The sequence below is a fragment of the Clinocottus analis genome, unplaced genomic scaffold (assembly GCF_023055335.1).
Source record: "Clinocottus analis isolate CAN_PGR_092001 unplaced genomic scaffold, fCliAna1.0.p SCAF_12, whole genome shotgun sequence".
Taxonomy (NCBI): domain Eukaryota; kingdom Metazoa; phylum Chordata; class Actinopteri; order Perciformes; family Cottidae; genus Clinocottus; species Clinocottus analis.
In genome coordinates, this window is record NW_027175843.1 from 5,879,055 (window position 1) to 5,905,354 (window position 26,300).

Genomic DNA, 26,300 nt, shown 5'->3' on the forward strand with positions numbered 1-26,300 from the left:
AAACAATTCTGGCAGAATAGCGTGTACATTTTTCATAATCTGTTTTGTATTAAACTCGCTGTGCATGCCGCAATAGTATTGGCAGGATTTTTAAAGACAATAAGTGAAGTGGTACTTCTGTTTGCATTTGTCCCACTGCAGCTTCCATACTGAGGGACGTCTCCCCCCTGCAGTCACTTGCTCTTTGAACAACATCCTCTCATGTTTTCTCCGAACACACAGCGCATTCTTTTTCTGCATGATGGCTCCAAATGTGGGCTTTTTTCTTTTTTTTACTGCTAAGTGACTCAAACAATTGAAACCAAGCTCCCTCTAGACTTCACAGAGGCAAAGAACACCTCACGCTGAGTTAATGAAATGCAGTGGAAGGATTGGGTTGTCATTACGAGTATACATCTTGTAGATGGAAACGTTTTGCACCTTTTCCTCGGACTATACGTCTCTTCTACAACACATTTTCCATGAAAAGTAGAGTAGTGGGCTAAAGTCACACATCAAAAATGTTCTCTGGCTTCTCCAAAATACATAACATTTCATACATTCAATTCTCAAAGAAAGCCGGCTGATTTTTATGCAGTCATATCTATTTTATTTCATAATACTTTTTTATTTTTATTTAGTTCAAGTATTTATATCACTGACATTGCCATTTGGTGGATGTTTTACTCCACAAAAGAATCTGTAATTGTAAAAAAGGCGAAAGATGATATTAAAAAGACGACAGACCTGCTGCAATTTTTTCCAAAAATGTTCATCAATAAACTAGTGATGTAAAAACACTCTCACTATAATGAAATGAGTTTTAAAATGTTAATTATGTCACAATTAATATTACATATTTTGCCTGTATTTAGGCTTATTTATGCAAATGTTGAGCCCTTTGGCTCCCCATATATTCCGGGTCGGTGTGCAGCGGATATGGAGGAACATCAGAGGAGACACACACAGTAGACACATTTGGCCTGATTTCGCAACTCACAGGAATATCAAAGAATTATGACGAATTGCCGCTCCGAGGATTTCTTGTCGGATAGCCTGCCAATCCAAACTCCACCAGCTGCTTCACTCTCTCCTCGGTCAAAACCTCAGGAGCTGAACAGGTGTGAGGATGATGACTGCACCACCTCCTTCCTGCCTCTATTGTGAATCGAAAGCCCGTTGAGCACACACAACCCTGATATGAGAACGCTATGCTGATGCCACCCACCTCTCAAGATCACTATAAGATTCACTGTATTGCGGCAAATGCCCAAAGTTCCCATTGAACTGGGAGAGTATTTTGGGTTTTAGGGTGTCGTTGGATGCTGTGACACATTTTAAAGTGTTAGTTTGTGAGATTGTCAAAACATCATAGGACCTTCTGTACTTCACTTCCAACACAGCATCTGTGATAAGGACGCAGTCCTTTTCAGACAGGGAATCTTCTGTCAATGCAGTTCACATTTCTACACAGTAGGTGGCGCTCTTTACTCTTTTGTTCAGTAATGGTTTTTAGAGCATACGTTTTCATAAACCAACCAAAAGTACATATAGTCATGTTGTGGGTATTCATGTTTAAAAAAAACATAGTTCTACTTTGCGTTGTAAAATGGCCTGTCTTCAATTCCCCTTTCCTAAAAGATCAAGGACATTGAAAGCATCAGGCCAGCGCACAGATACAACTCTCCCTGTGGAGAGACAACCATCAGGGCTGTTAAGTTGAGGCATGACCACCACTTACTAAGATAAAATAAATAAAAAACTCTGTTATCGTGCTTATTTTTTTATATTTCTAATCCCTCAGGCATGCTGTGCTTTCTGTTAGTCTCTTGTCTGTGTATCATAGAGTCTGTTGGCTGTGTATGGTGTATGTGGACTACAGCTATGTGCAGAACTATTGCCCAAGCTACATTTCCCCCCATAAAATATAACTTATCCTATCTTAATACTAATGGACCCAGCAAGTACAAAAGCGGTCAGCAGCTGCCAACATTCCATCAACAAGAAGAGGCTGAGTGGAGAACCATGATGCACTTCTGCCCCAGGAAGACAAAACAGATGTAGCAGAGAACTGTTAGACAAAGTGCTGTTTGATGTGTGTGCGTAAAACTACGAAACACCAAAGGATGACAATGTCAGTTTAGTTTGTAAATAATTTAATAAGACAATTGATGGAAAAAAACACAATGTTACTGCATAATTAGAGTTAGACATTTATTAATGTGATGTTTAAACTAAAAACGTGTTTTCATTTAGGATGTTCCCATAGTTTTCTGTCAACAGTTCATGGAAATTCCTTTTATCGTCTGCAATGACAAAATTTAACATGATCCAATTGTACATATATGTATTATGCCGATGACTGTTAAACTTGGTGAGAAACTGAATTGGCCTTGGGTTATTGCAAATCAGACAATCTACACAATCTACGGTTTTTACCAATGGAGTCTTGTGGCATTGAAGAGCTTCTGTGTCTGATTGGAATGGGCTGTCTGACGGCAAGGTAAAGCAGTGAAGAACAATATATATATATATATATACATACATACATGCATACATACATAGACAAGAAAAGTAATTTTAGATCGCAGGACACAGGAGTTTCCGTATGTCACGGACTTTGGTGTTTTAAAGGGTTAGTTTGGATTCACCAAAGTCCTACAATAACACAAACTAACTAACAGATTGAGGCAGCGGTTGACCAGAAGTCCTGTGTTCTGTGAGTTAATAGCGGCTTCAGTTCAGTCTCACAAGCTAAAGCGGTCTATCTACCGCTCCGGTGCCGGTTCTCCTGTTTGCTTCTTTATTAACTGCAGCTACTGGAGGAATATTCCAACTATGGTGACGTAACTCATTCAACCCCACTTCTGAAGATCCAAACAATATACAATTACTGACTATGTAGAAGTAGTACAAAGTCTTTGAAGCTCTCAATGGCATAAATATGCAGAAAAAAGATTATAAAATTCACACGTTTACTATAAAGGGCATTTAGATATTGTGCCAAAATACACACAAGGAAAAGTGCATCACTGTCTATGTTTATTTGTATTTATATGCCGTACATCACTATTTCACTAATCATATGAGACAAGGATGAATGTGTTTAACTTTCTTCTAATGATGACAGTATACTAAGAAAACATCACAAAATATTAAATAAAAGATTAAAAAATTGTTTTTTTTAAAAAACATTTCAAATATTTGTGTTTGTTATTGTACTAGCTGCAAATATCACAATTTAAAATGTTGCTTGAATCTGGAAACATTTTCACTTCTAGTCTACGGTGCGAATATTGAAACAAATAACGATAGATTTCAGATTAAAACAGGAAATGTGAAAGCTTTTGTAGAGTAAGGTGAGTGCATTAACTCGCATGTTAATGTGTGCAAAAAATGAGTGCATACACAGACGTGGTCACATGATGCTCAGCCTCCTCCTCATGAGTCCTGCGTCATTACTGGTTTCTGCAATCAGAGAAAGACGGAAAGAAACAAACAATGACTGGCTGCAAATAGCACTTAGATAATCAATCATTGCATGCTTTGATTGGGTTAAATGATCAATTGTTAGCCATGAAATCATTCAAAGCAAACCGAGACACAAACATAAATACGATCGGAAAACCACGGGGTCTGTAACGTCGGTGCTGGACGTGAACAAACCTGTTGATGACTTATACATCATGGTGTTGTGAATGCTCACTGCAGCCTGATGAAAAGAAACTAACGACGTATTTAAAGCACATTAAATAGGAATTCACTCAGCAGGCATTGTTTCCTCACCAGTGTGGAGAGAGGTCCACGCAAATGATGGTAATCAAAGGGAGATGAAAGCTCTTGTTTATAGCTGGGGGGAGGGACGGAGGGACTGGACCTTAGCTTGGATTTGTTTGCATATGGCTAATAAAAGCTGAAATATTGAGGGAAAAAAGCCTCATTGACAGTTAAAGAAGATTTTTCTTTTTTTTCCAACAGGATACACCTGAGACGTATTTTAGCATGGCTGTCTTTCAAATCTTGATGATTAACTTTAAGAGCCTTTCAGAAATCTTGGCAGACACCTGTGTTTTAAATGATCATTATACATCACAATAAACGGCCAATACTTTTCATAACTAGTGTTTCTTTCCCTAATCTAATGGAACCTTTTCATGGTTCTCAGCTCTTTTTGGTAAGATCCATGAACTGCTGTATTTGAATTCAGGACAAAAAAAACATCAATAATATCAGAAAAAAATATATGGTCTTTATGTATGAAGAATTAAGAAACAAATGGTTTTAATTAAAAAAAACTGAATGAGGTTAGTTGGGGCATCAATCATACATTCTCAATAATACAATAATTCTGATTCGAACAGAACAAGCAACGATTAAAGGAAATACAATTATTTAAAATCATCACAAAGCCTGATTGGAAATCCGCCACCAGATGATCCACCAGTAGAAGAAGTCAAAGCCAGTGAAGAGTTCCTTTCCAACAATTAGATCCATTTGCAGAAAAAAATATTTATATGAGGAAATGGTGTGACTTTGCTCTTCAAGCACAACACTTTTATTTCAGACTATAAGGCCACAGCGAGCTTACAGTTACTTTAGCATAGCTTAGCACAGCTAGCTTGGCTAAGTTTCAAAGGAAACAAACTCCAACAGTACCAGCAACGCTAAAGCTTTCTAACCGAAGTATTAAAGCAACACGCTGCTAAAGGATGGTTAATATTTCTTGACTGGAAGCAGCGACTTCCTAGACTTCAAAATGTGTTAACTCGTGAGCTTTAGAGGTGCTGGTAGAGAGATTTTATTTTGTTACCAAAGAGCCATTCAAGCTGCTTTCCACTGTTTGTGGACTGTGCATTGTTGTGGGGGCCCATTATTACCAAGCCCAATAGTCAAAACAATGTCCCATTGGACCAAAAGCATGGAAAACAAATAGCCACTGCTCAGGAAGGCCCATCGTTCCAAAAATATACACTCTGCCTGCAATAATTAGAAGTATTATTCAAATTATTACGCAGAATGATGGCTAGTGCTCGTTGCCTTTGTTTGGGTCGGTTTAGGTTCAAGATTAAGGAGTGACATAAGTTAGGGTTTGTTTCAGAATGTCACCGTAGGCCAATCAGAGACAGAGTAGGGCGGGTCATCTCTTCACCATAGCAAGGCAAAATATATCGCACCCTGCAAGGTCAGATGAGTCATTCTGCACAATAACTATCCTCGTGTTTTCTGTTTGTTGCCCGGAGAGTATTTTCTGAGCAATGGACCTTCGGAGAAATGGCCTTTTCTTTATGATATGAGGTTGCCTGACAAATGAGCTTTTCGGTCCCATGGGACATATACAGTCTTTTTTTGTTGTTTGTGTTGCCATAAATACTTTACTTTTTTTTCTCAAATGGTAGCTGTGTGATGTTGGAACCGAACCCTTCAATGCACCCAGCACCGTACAGTGGGGTCATACCGCACAGGTGGCCTTGGCCTTGGGCTTAGCCACTGGGTTCCTCTGAGTCAGGGAGCCCCTGTCGAAGGAGTTTCTCACAAACCTGTCCACCTCGCCTGCAAACATACAGCAGCTTCGATGTACTTCCATGTTCTCCTGTCTCTCTCTCTCTCTTTTTAAACTTATGCCAGTATTGAAGTCTTGTGGTTTGTAAAATGACAGATGAAAACTAGATACATTATTGGGTAAGTGAAATAGAAGCATTTAGTCTTCTCTAAAGAACAATTATTGAGTCCAAATTGCCCGAGTGGCAAACACCTCAGTGAGGTTAACAAACGTATTGCATAACCACTAACTATAGCTATTCCTCGAAACATTCGTGCATTTAGAGCACAATATGCCTGTGGGAATCATGCCTGTAAAGAATTTGAGTCTCTGACATACAGCTGGGAAAATGAAAGCCATAGTGCCATGGGACACAGTGTTCACCAGCTCACAAAATAGATCATCATGTGTTCTGAGTTTAACAAAGTTAAGATGTTCTGAGTCAGGCGGGATGCTCTGGGGATCACGCTCTGGGGCAGCAGTGTCGATTCTTACTTGTGGGAAAGTTGTAGGAGAGTCTTCTGGCTTGGATCGGGATCGCTGACTGGGAGACAACAAAGAGGAAATCAAAAATTAAAAAGAAAAGAAAAGAGAATGTGGGAAATATATGGCCTTTTAGCCATTTTGGCACCTTGCAGAGAATAAATATTTATCAGAGACAGACCTGCAGAGGCTAAAGAAGTTATCTCATTGGTTGATTTTTAATTTGATTGTACATTTCTTTAGTATGTCGTCATTTTAAATAAACAATGGGCTTGAACACTACACGTAACAGGAAGAACCTCTCTAATCTATTTTTGTCCGCGGCCTTGAACAGTTTGCGTTCATCGAGAATGCACAAATGTGTTCAATGCACGTGTTACTGCTTGAGTTTAGATTACACTTCCTTGTGAGTGCAGGTACTGAGGTGAAAAAAGTACATCTAGCATCTAACCTGGAAGTCAGAAAGCAGTAAAGTGCAGAGTAATGTACAGAAACTACAGAAGAAAATCCAGAATAAACAGAGTATGAAAACACCAGATATTACTATCAGTAATCTGTCTGAATAGTGAATGACAGGTATTAATGAGTATACATGTAATGAATGTATAGTATAAAATAATTGCAAAGTGCGAAGTTATCCAGAAAAAGTGGGGGGAACATCCTATTCTTTTTGTATTATGTATTGGGTATCCTTAACAAATATAATTTTGCAAGAAAACAGCAAATTTGTTTTTTTAATTCTCAAAAAAGGGAATTTTTCAGATAGGAGGTTTTGCTCTTTGGCCATCGATATATAGAAGTTCATATTAACATTGTGGGATAATAACAATAAATGATAGAGGAAGTGAAGGTGACATTTCAAGAAGCCAACGGGAGTTCATCAGCACCGAGATTTAACTCCCAATGAGCGCTCAGCTCGATTTACCAGCAAGTCTCTTCCTGTTACGCATTTGGCTTCATGGCTCATCTCGAAGGAGCCTATAAAGTCTACCAGTTGGATTAAAGCTGCCTTCAGAAGAATACCAAAAGTGTTTTACGCCATTAGACATGTTCATGTAAAGACATTTAAAAGCTCTGACTCCTAAAGTCTGGCTTGCAAATCCAAATAAAAGAAACGTCTTTACCTTTCTTCTCTTATCCACTGGCATGCCGGCAGCGTTGAGGGCAGCAATCCTGTTCTCTATGTAGGAGACCTCGGGACAAAGCGAGAGACAGACTCTGCTCACCTCTCTGTCTCATTGAAACAGATCTAAAGTGCTATCTGAGCTGAACTCAGCTTCTGGTGTTCGCCTACCTCGCTCTGGGTGTTCTGGACGCTGGCAGCTGCTTGAGCTACCTTGTCCTCCAGCTCGACCAGTAGGGCCGTTGAGCCTTTAAAGCCGGTCTTTGACCCCTCCTCTAGGGGGCGCCACTTCCTCTCCAGGCTGCCTGTTGAGCGGTTTGTCTACGAGACAATTGGGAGGAAATTCACATCAAAACTTCATCATGCACTTTTTTTTCTCACAAGTTTATCAATCAAACATAAAATATATAAAGATATGCTCAGTACATATCTTACTACTTAATACATATATATATATATATATATATATATATATATATATATATATATATATATATATATATATATATATATATATATATATATACACACACACACATATATATATATATATACATATATATATATATATTGACAATTGCTTTGTGAATTTGTGCTTTCTGTACCTGAACATAGTTTATTCAGCTGCCTGGATTTATTAAACCACTAACAACGAGATAAGAGTTAAGAAAACAGTCATGTGATTCACTTTTGTAGCGTTCCTTTGTAATAATAGTGTGGTCCTCACGTTAAGAGGGGTGTCATATCAGAAGTAGGCTAGTGACACACAACCTGTTGTGTTGTTTAGGTTGGAGGTGTCCTGATGGAGACATTTGTGGATGAAAAGTTCAAAGCAGCGTCAACTGGAATGATGAATTTCCAAATCAGCCGTATCAGATAACTGTCTTGGTATTTATTATCCAAACAGCATCTCCCAGAAGCAGCACATCCTGTCGTTGGAGGAGGCCTTGAGCCCACCTCGCCTGCAAACATACAGCAGCTACATTGTACATCCATGTTCTACTGTCTCTCTCTCTCTCTCTCTCTCTCTCTCTCTCTCTCTCTCTCTCTCTCTCTCTCTTTCTCTCTCTCTCTCTCTCTTTTTAAACTTAGTACAGTTATGAAATCTGATTGTGGTTTCCTATATAATTGTGTTATGAACCTAATATTGTAAAATGACAGATGGAGACGAGCTACGACGTCATTGGGAAAGTGAATAAGAAGCATTCAGTCTTCTCTGAAGAAAACATATTGAGTCCACATTGCTCCAGTAGACATTCCCAGTGTGGCAAACATCTACTGTGAGGGGAACACACTTTGTATCACCACTATTCTGCCACAGCAGCATAACCTGGAGTGGCAAGTTGTCATTTACTGCTCACTGTTGTCAAAGAAGCAGAAAAAGCTTTGGTTTGATGATAAGCAGAACAGAAGGGCCGCTGTGAGATCACAGGTTGATAGCGGTTGACCTTTGCTCCCTTCAGTCAAACTGAAAGCAAGACAGCAGCGCTGTAAAACCATCACAAGTTCACCAGGTCATACCTGAGTGTTCCCCTGCTTGTGCTCGCTGCTGTTAGATGATACTTTAAAGAGAGGGCATCCAGTCTAAACAGGCCTATATTACAGAGATTTTAACACAATGTCATTAATCACCAGAGCACTGTTAGCTTTTAAGGGAAAGACGTGCCATAGAATAGCCACTCAGGCTGCTTAGCACAGAAAATAAGAAGGAGTTATTCTTCTATTTCATTCTCTGTTTGGGAGAAGCTGGGAGCAAAGGAAAAATAAATGCTACGGCTGAGTGACTTATGACTAGTGTGTGCTCCAAATGTAATCCTGCAAACGTAATATGAAATTTCATGAGCAAGGCTCTTCTCCTCCACCTTTGGAACAGTGTGTGCAACAGTCCAGATGTGCAGTATGTATGTTTCTGATGAACTTTCTGGCATCAAATGCTTGAGTTGTGAATACTTATTTTCCTCTGCTGATGATTTGCTCATTAAACTTGCAGCAGCTGTCTGTACCTTCTGAGACTCGGTCAGCTGAGGCTGCTCCTCCTCCAGTCTGCAGAGAATAATGCTCGTCCTGGATGTGGGTCTGGCTGGTATTCTGGTGGGCTTGGCGTCCCGCTCGGGGCTCCTCCATGCTGCGATCTCTTGGGAAGAGAGCGGCCTGTCGGGCTCATCCTCGTCAGAGGTTAGGCCGTGGTCACTGATGTTGTCCGTCATCTCGTGCAGCTTCTGTCTCAGTTGCTGCTCCTCTAAGTCCACTTCTTCGCACTGAGGAAGAGGAGAGGTTCTGTTTGGAGTAAGAGGAGCCTGGTTGGTCTGCAGGGAACAGAGCAGAGAATAAGTGGATGCATTGCTTGAGTAAAAGCAGTTGGTGCGGTGCCTGAGCGGTTTGACCCTGCGAATGTAATGCAATTACATTTTCTATTAATGATGCTGTACTGTAATACTTCGGCTGACTCGCTCCACCATGTAATCCAAGAATGATACAGCTCTTATATTTGTGTCACAAGTCATTTATAAAGAGATACCTTGCAATATAAGTAGATCATCAGGTGCAAATGCAAACCTTTTGCCTGGGAAACATAGTTTTGTTTTTACCTCAGTCATTTAGCATGACATCATGTATGTAGCTAGCAGCAGTTATTGTTTCAGCCAATGAAATCAAACTCCCGTTGTTCCAACGATTGCTGCAATTTTCAAATTGGTAAACGTGCCACTGTCACTATCACCTTAAACCACATGTGTGATAAACTTCTGACTTGTTGCCTGGCTTTCTGCACAATACATATTGGCCAAGAGTCTTCCGTGACACTGAAACTGAATAAAGTAATCATTTTTAATCTAATTCTGATTCAAATCTAAGAACTTAGACTTTATTCTCAGACTTCTGACTTTAAACTGTTGACTTGTTGACCTGCTTTCTGCACAATGCATATTGACCAAGGCCTCGCTCCATGCCACTGAACTCGCCGGTCTAGAAGAAGAATAGATGTGTCATACGCATGAGATCTCTCCTGTTCTTGAACTAATCAGATGGACATTAACAGAGACATGTTGAGTGCAGACTCTGCTCAGACGAAACCAGCCAAACATGTGCTATATGCTAATTGCTCAAAGCTGTGCTTTGCCACAAAAGACGTAAAGCATAAATCGCTCACATATTTCTCTCATTTGAAGCAGAAGAGGCAGTAATCACCAGCCGAGCTTTGTTTAAGGTTTGCTGTTTTTGTGGGTTGGATCATTCCCTAATTATATTGGTGTGGACTAGAAAGCCCAGGGCCCAATTAAAAACAGACACCAAACCCACATGAGACGTCCATGTTGATGAGATGAGGATGGATATGAGTAACTGTGTGGCCATCTTTACCACCAGAATGATTAAACAATGAGCTGCAAATAAAGTACCTCATTATTAGGATGGAACATTTTCTGAAAATAAAACAATCAGATGACAAGAATTCAAGCTCACATCCACACCAGAACCAATAATGATGTAATCTTGCCAACATGTATACTTAGAAATATCACTCTTCTCCAATGGCGGCGAGTACAAATACAAAGCACCAAGTGTTCTATTGCACGTGGTTACGTCTACAAACAGGTAAATGGACGCTCTGTGATGAGAGTGTGGCGGTCACTCAGGGGTCACTCCAGTAAAGTCTGGCAAGATAAAGACTGAGCTCCAGTATTTGATCTCCATCAGTCCCCACCGACTTTAATCAACATCAGCTGTGACTGCAGGAGGGTACCGTCTGAGGAGAGACAGGACTTAGACATGTGGCCCTGGAACATGTGCAAGGTTCATGTTTCATGAACAGAACATTTCACTCAATTGTTGGTGTGTTACTTTCTACTTTGTGCCGTGGGTAATGACTAATCACAGTCCTTGTTGCTATAGTTATGCACATGCAAACATGTTCTTGATCCCAAAAGCCTCCTTCTGCAACAGCTGGGCTAAGGTTTGATGATGATTTATCGTGATTATTTAGCAATTGGGATTTTTGAAAGGATTTACCTCATGGTATGTTGAGGCGACCTTCTGCTCCAAGTGATTCAAGAGGCTCTCAATGGCTGACATGCGTCTGTTCAGGTCAGTAATCTGGAGAAAGAGAGAGGGGGAGAGTCAGGGTGTCGAGTCAGATGATGAAGACTAGATATGACAAAGAAGGAAGTGGAGGTTGTCGGAGTTCAGAGGCAGAGAGGACTGACTGCGTAAAGGAAAAATGAGTTGCAGAACTGAAGAAAAGTCACCACATGTATAAATAGTCTTTTCAAAACAAAATTATAGTTCACAGGATGCTATTGAAATCACGCTCTGAGTAATAGCGTGCCATATGATATGAATCTCACTCAGACTGACCAAATCAAACATCATCAGAGTCTGAGCTCTGAGCCAAATCCCATCATCCTCCAATCCGATTTCACTGTAATTGAGAGGATCCGCTCTGAAATGACTTGGATGAAGCCGCCCAGATGCAGAGAGAGTCCATCTTGATTAAAGTCAAGTCCTTTGAAAATGACTCAAAATGATAAAATAACTTTTTGTTTTATTCCATGGGGTCCTTGGGTCATATTTAAATCAGGAAGTCATGCAGACAGTCATGGGACATGTCTTTGATGTAAGAGGGACTTTGTTGCCCTGGGTTGTTGAAATTCTTCCTCTCTAATCCCCTCATTCCGAGAATTCCCAAACCCAAACCATGACTTTATACCCCAACTTAACCACCTGTAACCTAACCATAATGATATATTTACGCTGTGGGGACATCTGTTTTTAGAAGGAGGAGTTCCATCCGGCGCGTGTGAGACAGAGGACTGAAGAACAGCTTTGAAAAAAGAGAAAGTATACGGGAGCTTAATGTGTCAAGAGTATATTTCGAAGAGTTTTTTTAAGTAGTGAGTCAGAATGCTGACTTAAATGTCAGGATTACGACTTCAAACTCAGAATTCGGAAAATTCGCAAAAAACTCTCAAAATTCGGAAAGAATTCTCATAATTCTAAAAGCATTCTCAGAATAGTCCCTGTAATCTAGAATTCTTCATTTATTCTAAGAATTCTAACTTTAATCTAAGACTTCTGAATGTATGCTTCTAATTCTAACTTAATTTATTATATATTTTACTTTAAACTCACAATTCTGTCTTTACATTTTAATCTTCAAATCAAATGTTAACATGTGGCTAAAACTGAAATTTAAAAAGAATTGTTAAGAGATATTTTAATGTAAATTAACATAGAAATGCCAATTTGTTTATGTTAGAATTATTAGGGATGCAAGATCTTTTTTTATACGATTATTTTTTTAATAATTTGTGTATTCTATCTAACAATACATATATTCTAATTGTATGACTAAACTACTCGTTAATAGTTTATTGCTGTAAACATTATACCATTTCATGTACTATATAAAGTATTTGTTATTTATTGGCAAATGATTCAGAAACTTTAATAAATTGTTTGTAAAGTATGGATAAACATTATTTGGATGGCTTTTATGAAGTTGCAGCAGATGATTATAATACTTTGTTAAAAGGTTAATGAATACTGCATCGATAAACATTACATTGATAAATGGACCTGAAACACATTATTAACCGATGACTACTTTGTAACGATCGATCTAAATATGTTTGCATGCGTTATTAATCCTTTAATGATCTGTTATTAATCCTTTCACAAAGCATTACAATCATCAGCTGCAACTTTATGAAAGCCATTCAAATAATGTGACAAATATATTTTACAAACTATTCAAAAATCATTTGGTAATCATGAACACATTCCTAATATACTATCTATTAAAACAATAAAACTCTGATACAAATGATAGTATTACTAGTCATGAGTAAACATGACGAAGTAGTTTGTTCACAGTAAAATTACAAATAATTACAGTTTAATTAACTATCAATTTTCCATGTATTAACGGAGGTTATTTTAATTTTATTTTGAGTTTAATTTAACTTTCACATGCAAACACTGCTTGACTAAACTGTCTTTTTATCATAATAATTTGCATGTATGTCACTTGACTTTCAGCTTGCCGGCTTCACTGTTTCCAAACCAGGAAATGAAGCGGGCAGGAAGTGACATTCGTATGCAGGACGAGTCGCGGGCGTCTAAGGGCGCTGGGGCCGATGCCAATGTGAAATATCTCGACTGCTTTTGATGTCTGACAGGCACATATGTTTGGGGTTTTTGTTTGCAGCAGTTTCCTGTTTGTGTCTACCAGTCAGTGTGTTGCTCAGCTGTGAGACAAATCTGTCATGACACCGGGCCAGCTGGGACTGGCAGCTCCATTCATCATTCACAACTACAAAGAATATTGCTTTCAAATCGCTTGAGTCAAACCTCAACAATTAAACATGAAAAAAAGAAACATTTTCTCTGTCGATCTGCGTTTGGGATGTTGTGGGAAAATGTTCTCGTGTCTCTCTGACGCAGCTGCAACGTTCGCTGATCTTCTTCTTCATCTTGGAAAAGACAATCGAGACCAGCAGGGCGATTTGAGAGAGAGCCTCTGTCGGAGAGCTGCCATATTGCTGACGCATTTTCACTTCCTTTCCTCTAAGTGAATTAAGGATACATTGAGACCAAACCAGAGGAGCTGACTGTTGGAACAGTGGAAAGACTAACGGCTGTCTTAGTTTGAGAAACTAGGATTGTGGAAACTTTCTATTTAGGCGAAAGGATATTTTTGTAGTTTATTCTTCTTGCAATGCATCCTGGTAAACATAGGCACAGCTGGCCCGGCTCCACTTTAGCTTTCAATGGGGAACTCATATCTTCAGTGGACTACATTTACCATCAGCACTGATTGGAGTCAAATTTCCCCTTTAGGTTCCACAGCCGGTCTGAATCTAATCAAAGACACATGCTCCGAGCTCTCGGGCACACAAGGACACATGTAGACTCATTGCTTTCTGACAGCAGTATGAAATCCAGCCAAACTAATGGTGAACAACGTCTGTTTTGTATTGACTCAGAACAGCAACAGTTGTATGGAGTTGTATATCACATAAATAGACACTGATGTAATGTATTTAATCTCCCTCTGAGCCAGCAGCTGGCGGTTCTGCGTCAGGCCGATCAACTTGTGTGTTCGAGGCTCAAAGTCGGCCGCGAGAAAGACTTATCCGATGGAAAATCATCCCTGCTAGTTTTGGTTTTTCAGAAATGTGACTCCAAACCACAATTATTCATCACCTTCATCATCGTTTATCATTATTGTACGGATCGTATACGTTTTGTGCCAAATCTCTTTCTCACATCGCCAACTGGGCAAGATGAGACTATAGTTTACTAGTTGGGTTTATGGCCTGATCTTTCCCTTTATTGCTCATTTTAGAAATGAAAAATGCCTTCTGACTCAGCATGTGGCAGTGAGCACAGAGCTATCCCACGTGGTCAAATGTAGCTGTTTAATTTTTCACATTGTCCTCACATGACCTGAGCATACCATGTAAAGCAAATGTGAAAAAGAAAACCAGATAGAGCCAAGCTTCTCCACTTTTTAGTTTGATTCTCATGCTGGGGTGGTAATATTTAAAAGTGTTTGTCCTCTCCCAGCATGTTGAATAAAAAAGTGCCTTTGGTCTAAAATTACTTTTAAACTGTGCCAAAAAAAGAAAAACACTGCTAAAATGTTATGGTGAATGAATAAAAGCCATATGTGTTGCATAGACATTAGTACAGTTTATGGATATCAGACCGAATATCTGTGCAGTGACAGGAATACAATGTGTCAAACAGGTCAAACATCCAGATGGATCCTCATCCATCAGCCCCTCATATTCAGCCCCTGTACAATACAAACTCTGTCAGAATAGAGGGAAGAGTGTCGGGGGGGATTTGTCACGGGAGGATACTGATATGACTGGTAATAAAGACCTGTGGTGGGGGATTCGCTGAGGTCAGGCTCTCCTGGGAGGTGTGGCTGCGGGGGCCCAGATGGGACTGGTAGAGATGGAGCTGGCAGTGGTCGTCCTCCTCGGAGTCCTCCGGGCCAGGCAGATAGCTGCTGCTGCTGCCCTGGGGGCACCAAGCGCTCCCACTGCCACAGGAGGAGTAGCTGAGCCGGGACACGGAGCGAGACGGGACCGTCTGGCTATCTGGGTAAGCAAGGTCATCTGGAAGAAATACGAGTGTAAATCAGGGAATCAAATGAGCATCATATGGTTCCACATTTAGTTGCACAGTTTTTTCATCGGCTAACACAACAGCAGCGCATTCTGATTGGTCACTATGACTGTTATAACAGTAACATGACCAACTGGTCCCGGACTGTGCTGATGATGCCAGTTCAGGTCAGTCGATTTCTTTTCATCTGAACTCGCAGATTTGATGCCACTTGCAGCAAGCAGGTTGCTAACAAATTGCTTCCAAGTAAAATAGTACAATGAGTGAAAATGGTAGAAATATATATTATAAATAAAATACACACATAGATGACGTATGGAAAACATGGACACATGTCATGTTTAGAGAACGTTTTCAAGAGTTGCAGAGCTCTGAAATAGCCACTTGGCCTTTTTTTTTAGCTCTCTTTAATTTTCCTTCAAACTTCGTAGGTGAGTTAACATTGTTCCTGACACTACAGTGTGGGATCTGGTGCCCCGTGAGGGGTTGTGTTGTCTTAACCTTGCTGTGAAGCCATTCCCAGGTCCAGGCCTTTGCGTTGCTCTTTGAACATCTGGTGGAAAACCGAGGCCACATCAGCCTCAGCGAGCATGGACTCCCTCTCACCTACGTCCGTGTCCGTGATGTCCTGAGAGACGGCCGCCTGGGAATAAGGATGGAGAGAGGTCAGAGCTCATTTTCATAAAGGAGCAAATGATGCTGTCAGGCTGAGCTGCAAACTCAGCATCAGAGGAGGAAGGTGGATGAAGGCTTTGGGGTTGTCACCAGTTTGATAAACCGAGGGCAAGAAATAATAACAATAAGTGGGAAATTCCAAAATTGCTGTATTGTTATTCTACAGGCTTATACCAGAATCACCCATTCAGTGAATTTGGTTACCAGCCAGTACAATCATTGATAGTGGCACGTATTCTTATTCATACTCTGCAGGTAAATTAAAGTTATGGTCTGCCCCGGGGCAGACTGTCTGACCCCTGCTGTGGTAAAATGAGAGGTTTCTCAGGAGACTCTAGGAATTTAAAACATTTCCGCTTTTGTCCACAAGGAGCGCCAAAATCCACACAAAATAAAAGTTCCTCATAGTTGATACATACATTAATTTTATTGTATTGATTAATAAAAATAATAATGTAGTTACACAAAGATTACAGAGTAAAAATCAATCTATATTCATCAAAGTACAACTGAGGTGTTCTCCTGGCATTGGTTTGGTGAGTGGATGTTTGGTATGTTGGTCAAGGCCGATAATGCAACAACTCTGCTTTCACAGTTCATAGGTTTCATTTTAAATGTAAACTGCACTGAAGAGTCTATTTCCCAAGTGATCTCCCAATGATACAGCCATTGTGACTTGGTTTCATGCCACTTGAGTCTACATCTGGCAAAATGCTTTTTATCTCCTGTGAATGAATGAGAAGAAAAAAAAACAGAAACAAACTAAAGGAGAAAACGGACGAAGGGACTCTTGTATGAAGACATGCAGATGAGTTTGGTTTGGGGGAAGTTTGTTCTGGTTCTGGGACGTCCAGCTTCTACCTGATTGGGTTGTCTGCTTGATTCGATGAAGTAGTCGCCGCCCAGTTCGAAATCAAAAGGATCGACGGTTAACCGCCTTTTGGTCTTTTTCATCTTCGGAGAGCAGAAAAGGGAAACACCGTCACCAACAGAGAAGAAGAGAGTAGAGAGGGAAGAACCATTAGTCAAATGAAAACATGTAGCCCCGAGGAGAGGAAGGATCTGAAATCCTCAAGGTTGAAAAAACAAAAAACACTTTTCACATTAGGACGACCAAATGGTAAGCAACAGCATTGCAGAAGTTTAAGGTAGTTACAACAATGCACACTACAATAATGGGCCCTAGCGCATGCTTGTTATGAAGCACACACAGACGCACACATGCACACGCTGCACACACGGTTGGTTTTGCATTTGCGAGGGAACATGTAGCAAATGGCACTTGATATCATTTTTTAAACAAGTTCGACACATCGATGGAGGGTCGACCCTCTCTCCAACTATCCCGACTCCATGGACCCCAATGCCCGATGTAACCAAAACACATGTGGCGATTAAAACAATAATTACAGAAAGACGATGAACAACACGCTTGAGTTCTTAAGCCTCCTCTAATCATCTGGATAACATAAATATTAAGTCTGTTGCATAAAAAAGCAGACCTGTTTGTCTACAAAGTTCATGACAATTTAAGCAAGCACGTTTATCATTGCAGACTCCAATTTGTGTTTGTCGTTTGTTTGGTGGCTTGGGTTAGAAATCTTTGCCGCATAAGGAATATTTAATCCAAACAAGTCTTTCAGAACAGCGGTAAGTATTGTTAAACAACCTAGATTGCTGGGTATACAGTAACGGTAACAAATAGTGAGCACTGCTACTTGAATGTTGTACATCAGAGGCACAAATTGTGCCCAGGAAAACGACTTCCATGCTTTTTGGGTGTGTGGACCAGAAAGACTGTGTTGTGGACGGAGGACACTCTAACCTGGAACAAGATACTGAATGCAGGCTCCAAAGAACCCACCATGTGGAATCGACATTGGCTGAAAATATAGGCTGTAGTACTCCATGTGGAACAGCAGAGGGCACTCTGTCTGAGTGAAATTCAAACGGTGCATGCAGAGAGCACCGTTGTATGCAACATTTACACTTTTGGCTGCAGAGATTGAACATAAACAAAGCTTAGCTCCCTCATTACACAGAGACCATGGTATAAACAATAGTAGTCTTAGTTTTATGACGAATTCCAGAGGATTCAGTGCCTCTTTTTATTTTTTACAACCTGTGGGCTTGAACCAGAGGCTCTTTCAACTCTGCTCCGACTCTTTTATGCGCGCGATTATGCATGACACCCTGGTATTTACCCACAATACAACGCTGCCAGTGCCGGTTGGACCGTGCCTAACCCTGGTTGTCACAAGGTGTCAAGGCGTCCCAGCTGTTCATGGGGGCTGGCCGAGATCACATTGATAAGCCCCTGGTTCTCAACACAGGAAGGAGCCGTCAGTGTGACAAAGATCAGGCTGACTGCAACAGACCCTAAAACATCTGCACACAAATTGCTGGTTTGAACTTGATTGGAATTGTCTGTTTTGCAGATGAGCCTTGGCTCTCCTCACTGAAAGATCAATTAATTAAGAAATTATGATGATGTGTATAGACAGCTCTCAAGCCCTGCCCACTACAATAGCTGACATCTCTACCTGTCAAACGACTCATTTAAATGTTTTTTCCCTTCACCCTTATTACTACTTGTTTATTATTTTTGTGTTATTATATACTTTTGTTTCATTTTCTCTTGACTTAGACACAGAATCATACACAAACAAGTGTTGCATATTTCACAGATTTATCTAAAAACATTCATTTCGGTCACATAACTGCAAAATGTCAATATTAGAATTATTATGACCATCACCAATATGTGTATATTTGAACCTCTATAAAACAAGATGTGAATCACCTTAAACACATCTTACAGATAAATACTTCTTGGCGTATATGATGTATGTATGTGTGTATATACATATACACACGTCTTGTTTGATAGAGGTTCATTCCTCTGTTTCTATTGTTACTTCTAAAGTCACTACTGTATTTTGTTTGCATTTATATTTGCATAAACGAAAAGAAATAGTAAAAAAATATACGTATATAAGTATAAAGACTGGAAACAGTTATCCAGATGGTGGCAAACTGTTTTGTTTTGCACTTTGGTTTTTGCTGAGATTAAACAAGCAAGATAGAAGGAGTTGAGTTGATCTTTTTTGCTACCTTTTCGACTAAGCCAGGCTGGCTGCTGAGCCCCCTGTGCTGTCTTTATGCTAAGCTAATCTGCAGGCTCATCCAACTCCCTGCTAGAAGTGTGTTTCTCATTATGACAGGAGTTCAGTGTCATGTCATATTGCCACTGCTATTATCACCTTTCTGGACAAATATTTACTTGTGATGAGATGTATATTTCCCTCCATAAAAATAAAGAAAGATAAAAAAAGAAACAGCGAACACGTAAGGTGTGAGCATCAAATCAACAGAACTCAAGTGAACGTGGTATTGTTTGTGGCTCTCTATGTGTCGAGGACTCAAGGTAAATTAGCAGACAGAAGCACTAGAACTACCAATGTTCTGCTGTACCGAGTACAAATTAGTATCTGCTTTTTGTTTATGATGCATATTACTGGAAAGCTTTCTACTGGCCACAAACTCACTAAAACTTAAGACAAAATAGTTGCAAGATGTCTATTTTTTAATGTTCTCGACATGCAAACAGAGCTGTTGCAGTACGTGGGATAGCCCATGGAAAAGAACCACCCAGAGTATTAAATATATAAAAAGAGTTGCCATACCCCCTGGTAGTGTTGTGAATCTGCCGCGTCCAGACTGTGCTCCTCATACCCATCTGTGGATACAGAAGGCGGACATGTTAGTGCTTTTTAGAATCACTGTACGTCAACATAAAATAAACAATACAGAAATGGATTTATGAAAAGGTATGCAGTGCACTAATAACACCATCTGGCATTTTTCTATGTGCTTGTTTTAAGAGCAAACCTGAGTCACATTATATAGAGTTCCCCAGCCTGAGTAAATAACAACATCTTTCAAATCAGCTAAATCTAAATCTTAACCCAATGACCTTTGTCTTTAAAACAAGATGCAAACTGTTCGTACAGGAAATCACATTTTTCATTTCCATATTACAGAGCAAAAGGAGCCAAAAAGGAGGGAACGTTGTGTTTCAGCCCCTTTTTACCAGAGTGTTTATGAGCATTTCCTAACAGTTCCCTCTTGGTTACAAGCAGAAAAAAACAGAGAGATGGATAGAGAGCGAAAGTTAGAGAGAGAGCAAGAGAGAGAGAGAGAGAGAGAGCAAGAGAGAGAGCGAGAGAGAGAGAGCGAGAGAGAGAGAGGGAGAGAGAGAGAGAGAGAGAGAGAGAGAGAGAGAGAGAGAGAGAGAGAGAGAGAGAGAGAGAACATCAAAAGCTGCAGAGAGAAGCAAATGTTCTAGAATGAGTTTCCCAGATCATCAGATTGAAAACTCATGCAGAACAACAACATTGCAGATTAGGTTGATGCACTGATAATAATAATAATTTCCAATAGAAATCCATTTGAATGACTTTAGTTCCATCACAGAATGTGCAGAAGGAAATACTAAAAGTAGCATTAAACAACTGCCTCTTATGATAATGATAAATAATACTTTCCACTAACAGTTCCTGTTAAACCTCATTGCCTCTGCCTGACTAAAACTTCCCTGGCTCTGTTCCTTTACACTTGATATGCCAATGTGAATAAAAGCCATGCGGGCAGTGAATATACTGGCATAACCAGAACCTTCTGGTCTGTTCCCAAACCTCTGGACCCACTGTATGAAACCTCTGTGGTTTCTTGCATCATTTTAATGGTCTAATGAAAAAAGTCAATACTTACTTCAAATAACCCTGATTTAAAGAATCATTCTGTTCATGAATCACGATTATGTAAATTCAGATGAAAAAAATCTGAGTATACATGAGACCGAGATATTGGTTTAGTAAACTAGGCAGCATACTAGTTATCAAACAGTCATGTGACTCCAGAGCGGATCTAAGGAAGACCACACATACAGCTGGGTTAAGCTGGGTTTTTTGTGTTTGACCAGTTTGAGGTTACATATTTATTTAGGAATTACAAAGGGCCAACAAAACAGGTATTCATGAAGGAGCCATCTTAAACTTTTGAATGCATATTCCAAAACAAACAGACCAACTAACACATGACGTATATAGGGCCACTGCCTGGTTGGTAATCCAACCTTGAACACACAGAGTCAATGAAAGTGTAATTACACAGCAGGACTGTACATAATTAAAATGTCTATTTGACGCATATTGAGGTCATGAGTCCAAGTCCCCTCATGCATATCTTTAACCATTGGATGGACAGCCCACTCCCCAGGAAAACAATCTTGGCATTGTTTCTGTGAACCTCGAATATGTTGAATGTATATACGTGTTTCCATTTAGGCAGCGCACAAAACCAAACAGGACTTTTACCCGGGAAACTGCTGTTAGTGTCCAAAGTGAAGTTACATTTAAATGTAACTTCATGCTTGTTACGTAATGAAAGAAGAAAGTCAGTTAAGAGTGTTTGTTATTTATCAAAGTCCACTACGGTGTTATTTATCGAGGCTATTTCCGTTCCATTGTTATGTTTCATTGTAATATAACGTTACGTTGTTGGGTTATGTTGTTGGGTTACGTTGTTGGGTTACGTTGTTGCGTTACATTGTTGCGTTACGTTGTTTCATTACGTTGTTGTGTTACGTTACGTTTTTGCGTTACGTTACATTGTTGTTACGTCGTTGCGCTACGTCGTTGCGCTACGTCGTTGCGCTACGTCGTTGCGCTACGTCGTTGCGCTACGTCGTTGCGCTACGTCGTTGCGCTTCGTCGTTGCGCTGCGTGGTTGCGCTGCGTGGTTGCGCTGCGTTGTTTTGTTATTATTTTACCCCAATCTGTGATCTTTTTTGTAACCTTGACCTCTAGGCTATTAAATGGGCCGCAGCGCGCAAACATGACCTGGTCGTGCTGCCCACTACGGAGGAATCAAGCACGTCCCCCCAAATCTCCTGGAGTTCTGCCATGAGGTGCCACTCATCAGCCAATCAAAAAAAAGAAATGGGCTACACGAATAGCCAATCAGAAAAACATATCTTTTGTATCTGTTGTATCTGAGTAAGATGTAATGACAGGCGGGCCTGGAGCTGTCCGGCAGCGCGTATATGTCACTCTTGACTGCTTTGTCTTCAGAATTTGAGAGCCCTGTAACATGCTAAAATAAGATGGTGAATGTAGTTAATATTGAACCTGCAGTGATATGCATTGCACGAGAGCATGGTGACATTAGCATTAGGTCAAAGCACACCTGTGCTTGAGAAGAGCCTCACAGAGAAGCTAGCATTCTAGTAAGCTCTTAATCTAGTTTTTAGGCTACTTGGTGTAAGATTACCAAATATTGAAATACCCAAGCATATTGAAATCAAAGTCTGTCAACAATATCTAACCTTTTCTTATGATTTAGATTGAGTCTACTTACTGTAGACCTCCGGTATGCTCTGTGTATCATATTCATTCGGCTCTGGAAAACAGAAAATACAAGAGAAGACAGGATTTTTATTGTTGTGTTTAGTTACAACTTGAAATGAAAATGAATGAGTTGAGGTTTGCAATTTTGCAATTCAGTAACTAGAGAAAAAAATAGCTCAGCAAATTGGGATAATTCAGGTTGTTGTTAGCCTACTTTCCACATAAAATGGTAATCACAAGCAGAAGCAGCAGTAGCACCATTTAAACTGCAGAGCTGATGTCATCCAACTAATTGAGTTACACTCTTTTTATGAATGTGAACAAAGACTCTGCTGTGAGCACTAGTCTTGCATCTCCCCGTGTGCACGGAGATACTGTACTCGCAGGATGACACCCTCCGAGCTTGGTGAGCCCAACGGACCACAGCAGCACATACAGTCAAAAGACAGCCAAAGAATGTGTGTGTGTGTTTGAGAGTACAGTCATGCACGCTGAATTTAATCCAGATGGTCACGTGAGTGTCCGCATGGGACGAGTGGCCGGTCATTTTGAACACGACGCATCTGTTAACATGCATATTTATGGCTGCGTTTTATAACTGCAACACACACAGCTGGATTCCACGTATGAAGACACGACAAAGCAACGTTTTCATCTCCCTCCCTCTCCCCTTTCTCTGTCCCTCGCTCTGCTGGTCGGTGGAGCGCTGCATAACTGACTCCTTAAATTCCAGACACAGAATGGGAGACATATGACCGGATCACAAGGCCTGCTGGGCTCAGCCAGCAAACCAACTCGTTCTGTATACCGTCCCAAAAGCCTCCACGGTGACTCAGCGTAAGAAATACCAGGAGTCCCTGCTGTCATTGATCTCCTGATGCTGTGGTCTCACTTGGAGACCTGTTAGTATGATAATGCTAAAGCTTATATACAATGTGCTCCAAGGACACTTGTTTTATATGTTCTAGGTTTTTAACTAGATGTGTGCTCGGAAATGAACTTTTTTGCTCTATTGGATATTTAGCAACACAAATGTAGACAAATCAAGTTGTGTGCATGTTGCCTTCCCTCTATATTATGCTCTGGGCCTTGACCAGAGGATATTGGCAATGCTCCCTGCTCCTATCACCACATCAGACTTTAAACACTCAGCTGCAGGGACACAAACCTTTCCGCCCCATGGCAAGAACTTTTCCAGAGGTGCAATGTAATTGTCCCACAAGGCCGAGCTTCCGGTCAGTGAAGAACGAAACCTGGCATTGAAAAGGGGCCGGGCCCAATCTGTATCCGGGCCTGAAACACTAGCCTGTGAGATCACTTGGACACAGCTGTAAAGAGCCTGAGTTGGCGGAAAATGGAAGGGATTGAAACCCTGTAAGAGATTTGGCAGCCTGTTGATGATGGCTTACTGTGTGAAAAAGAGAAAGGAAGTTCTTTCTTGTGACACAAGAAGGAAGGGTCTTAATAGCCAGGTGGTGTCTTGAGAAGGTGCTGGGGCACCAGGAGCATCAAGAACATCATTCTTTCAAATATTCCATAATTTTTTATTTATTTGTTTAGATAATGGGGATCACTGTCAAACCTGCTATGTATTGGGTTTATTTTTGAAGATAACAAAGGCAATGGTGTTCAGTCTCATAATGTCTACTTGTAATAATTTCAAGAGCCTGCTATTTGTATTCAACAGGCGAGTACACATTCTTCATGCAGATACAGTACAGAACGCAGCTGTTGAATCTCCTGAAAGCCTTTCATTTATTGGGGATTTCTTGCGGTGAGCTCAAGTTTACTTCCACTTCTGACCTGCGGCTCCACCAAAGGGCTTGCAAAGAAATGAGTGGAACGGATAGACATTTGTTCGGGTTGCCCCTTTTAAAGTCACCTTGACCCGAGACCTGACCTTCTACCACATCTACAACATTGGATACAATACTGCTTCACATTCCGGCAGACATTCCCAGTTGGAAGCTGCCAAGAATAACCACAGTTTTTGACTGTTTACCACTGAACAACTTCAGTCAGTGGGGGTTAATCTCCACAGTGCTCACTGTCAGTATTTGTTAAGTAAAACATTTCACTCCTGAAACCTTTTACAAAACCAATTTATTCAACAAATTCACACGTTTGGGTTATGTTCTGTACGGTAAAAGCAGCCACAAGGCCATCGTAACATTAAAAGCTCACCTTTAAGGTCATTCTGAGAGGAACTGCGTTCACCGCTCAGCCTCCTAAAGAGTGATCGCATCACCTTGGCACTGCCGAAGCGCTTGAAGCGTGCGCGGACGTTTTCGTGGTACCACTCCAGAGTGCCAATCTTAAGAACCCTGTTGGAAGAAAAAAGGAGGAAACAAAAAAGATGCTACAGATCGCAAACACAGATCAATCACATGAAAATGTTATAAGAATACATACATTCAGACAACAGAAAGTGAGTATGCCTCCTCTGTTACACAAAGCAAGAACAAGACATTAGTGACTGCTGCTCTGAGTGCAGGTTTAAGCAGAAGATGTATAGCATGATCTTTTCCAGACATCGGCTGAGTTCAGTGAAAGGGCTTTTCGTGCTCGGCCACATCTGAGTAAACAATAGTATGATGGTAACATATGGAGCTGGACCGAGCTCCAAAAAAACCCACATTATTCATACCTTATATACTACATTCTAACACATTTTCAGATCTCAGTTGAGCTGCTAAACCAATCAAACGTACTTGTCCCCGAGTGGCTAAAAAACTTCCGTGTGTATTGATTAAGTGCTTTATTGCTCACACCTCTAAAGTGGAACTTTAAAGTAGAGCTTCAGTGACTTCTACATCTGGACTGGCCTTTGCCTTCACTTTTTTCATAGCCGATTTGCTTTAATATTCATCGGTAGCTTTGTGTCCGACCCCCACGGTGTAATGGATGCGCATCTACACTACCAAACAGCGTAGTTACATATGTTCCTTTTGAAATATGTTTTACATTACAGTTATAGAAGTTTTGTTGTACATTATCATTTTCCTCAAAACCTGAAAACAGCCACTCCTTTTTCTTCATTCCGTTACAGTTCAGCAGAGATAACCACTGAAGTTCTAACGACAGAGATAAGGAAGCCCCACAACCACAGAGGCTCTGGAATGCTGTTTAATCTATCTCTAAAAGTATGAATGGATATGCCTATGAAACACATACAACATGAAAAAATATATTCTTAATATGATGCAATATATATATACATGCATATATATACATATATATATATACATATATATATATAAATATATATATATATATATATGTATATATATATATATATATATATATATATATATATATATATATATATTACAAACATACATATGGTACATGAATATATAGATAAAGAATATAGTTCAATACTATCAATATTTAAATTCAAAAAAATATTATTATTTATTTCAGGGAGACTTTTACAACATAATTCCACATTAATCTGTTTTTATGGGCCTTTTATCAGCTCTCAGTTTATGAACTTTAATGAAGCTATCCGACTTATACTTTGTAATGATTTTATCTGTGATGTTTGCTATTTGTTTATAGAGACAATTTAAGTTCTTAACTTGTCAATCGATCTAGCATTCATGAAAGATGGTTATTATTTGTCACTTCCTACCTGGCCATGCGGCAGGGATCACACACCCAGCCGAGCTCCTTCTTGTTGAACAGACTGCAGGACTTACAGATGAAGAGCTGGCAGTCCAGACACTGACGCTTGCTGTTGACCAGGAACTTGAATGGCTGAAGACATCGGATGCAGTGGGACTCGGCCAGGCTGGTCTGGTTGCCCAGCAGCTCCCTCTTGGTGTCTTCTTTTTCAATCTTGGTCTTTAAATCCCTAAAAAAGACAAGAACCCAAGTGTTCACCAATGTAAAACAAGTGAGATGATTGTGTTCTTGCAGAAAAATGACTCTATTTGTCTTCTTGAGTCACAGGTTG

General features: G+C 40.2%; 1 protein-coding gene across 2 annotated transcripts in view; it reads right to left on the reverse strand.

Annotated features, from left to right (window-relative positions):
- Window positions 1–2,229: 2,229 nt before the first annotated feature.
- Window positions 2,230–26,300, reverse strand: part of mlphb (melanophilin b) — a 33,328-nt gene continuing 9,257 nt past the window's right edge. The window contains exons 3-16 of one of the 2 annotated variants that reach the window (XM_068572763.1): window positions 25,977–26,198; window positions 24,527–24,666; window positions 22,353–22,394; window positions 19,619–19,671; window positions 16,794–16,886; window positions 15,759–15,900; window positions 15,009–15,247; window positions 11,130–11,213; window positions 9,128–9,430; window positions 7,296–7,445; window positions 7,126–7,194; window positions 6,014–6,062; window positions 5,435–5,529; window positions 2,230–3,447 (exon numbers count right to left, since the gene is read on the reverse strand). In XM_068572763.1, the coding sequence (XP_068428864.1) occupies window positions 3,421–3,447; window positions 5,435–5,529; window positions 6,014–6,062; window positions 7,126–7,194; window positions 7,296–7,445; window positions 9,128–9,430; window positions 11,130–11,213; window positions 15,009–15,247; window positions 15,759–15,900; window positions 16,794–16,886; window positions 19,619–19,671; window positions 22,353–22,394; window positions 24,527–24,666; window positions 25,977–26,198 (1,708 nt within the window). In that variant the 3' untranslated portion in view covers window positions 2,230–3,420. The remainder of the gene's footprint in view (window positions 3,448–5,434; window positions 5,530–6,013; window positions 6,063–7,125; window positions 7,195–7,295; window positions 7,446–9,127; window positions 9,431–11,129; window positions 11,214–15,008; window positions 15,248–15,758; window positions 15,901–16,793; window positions 16,887–19,618; window positions 19,672–22,352; window positions 22,395–24,526; window positions 24,667–25,976; window positions 26,199–26,300) is intronic. The other variant, XM_068572764.1, reaches the window with a different exon arrangement.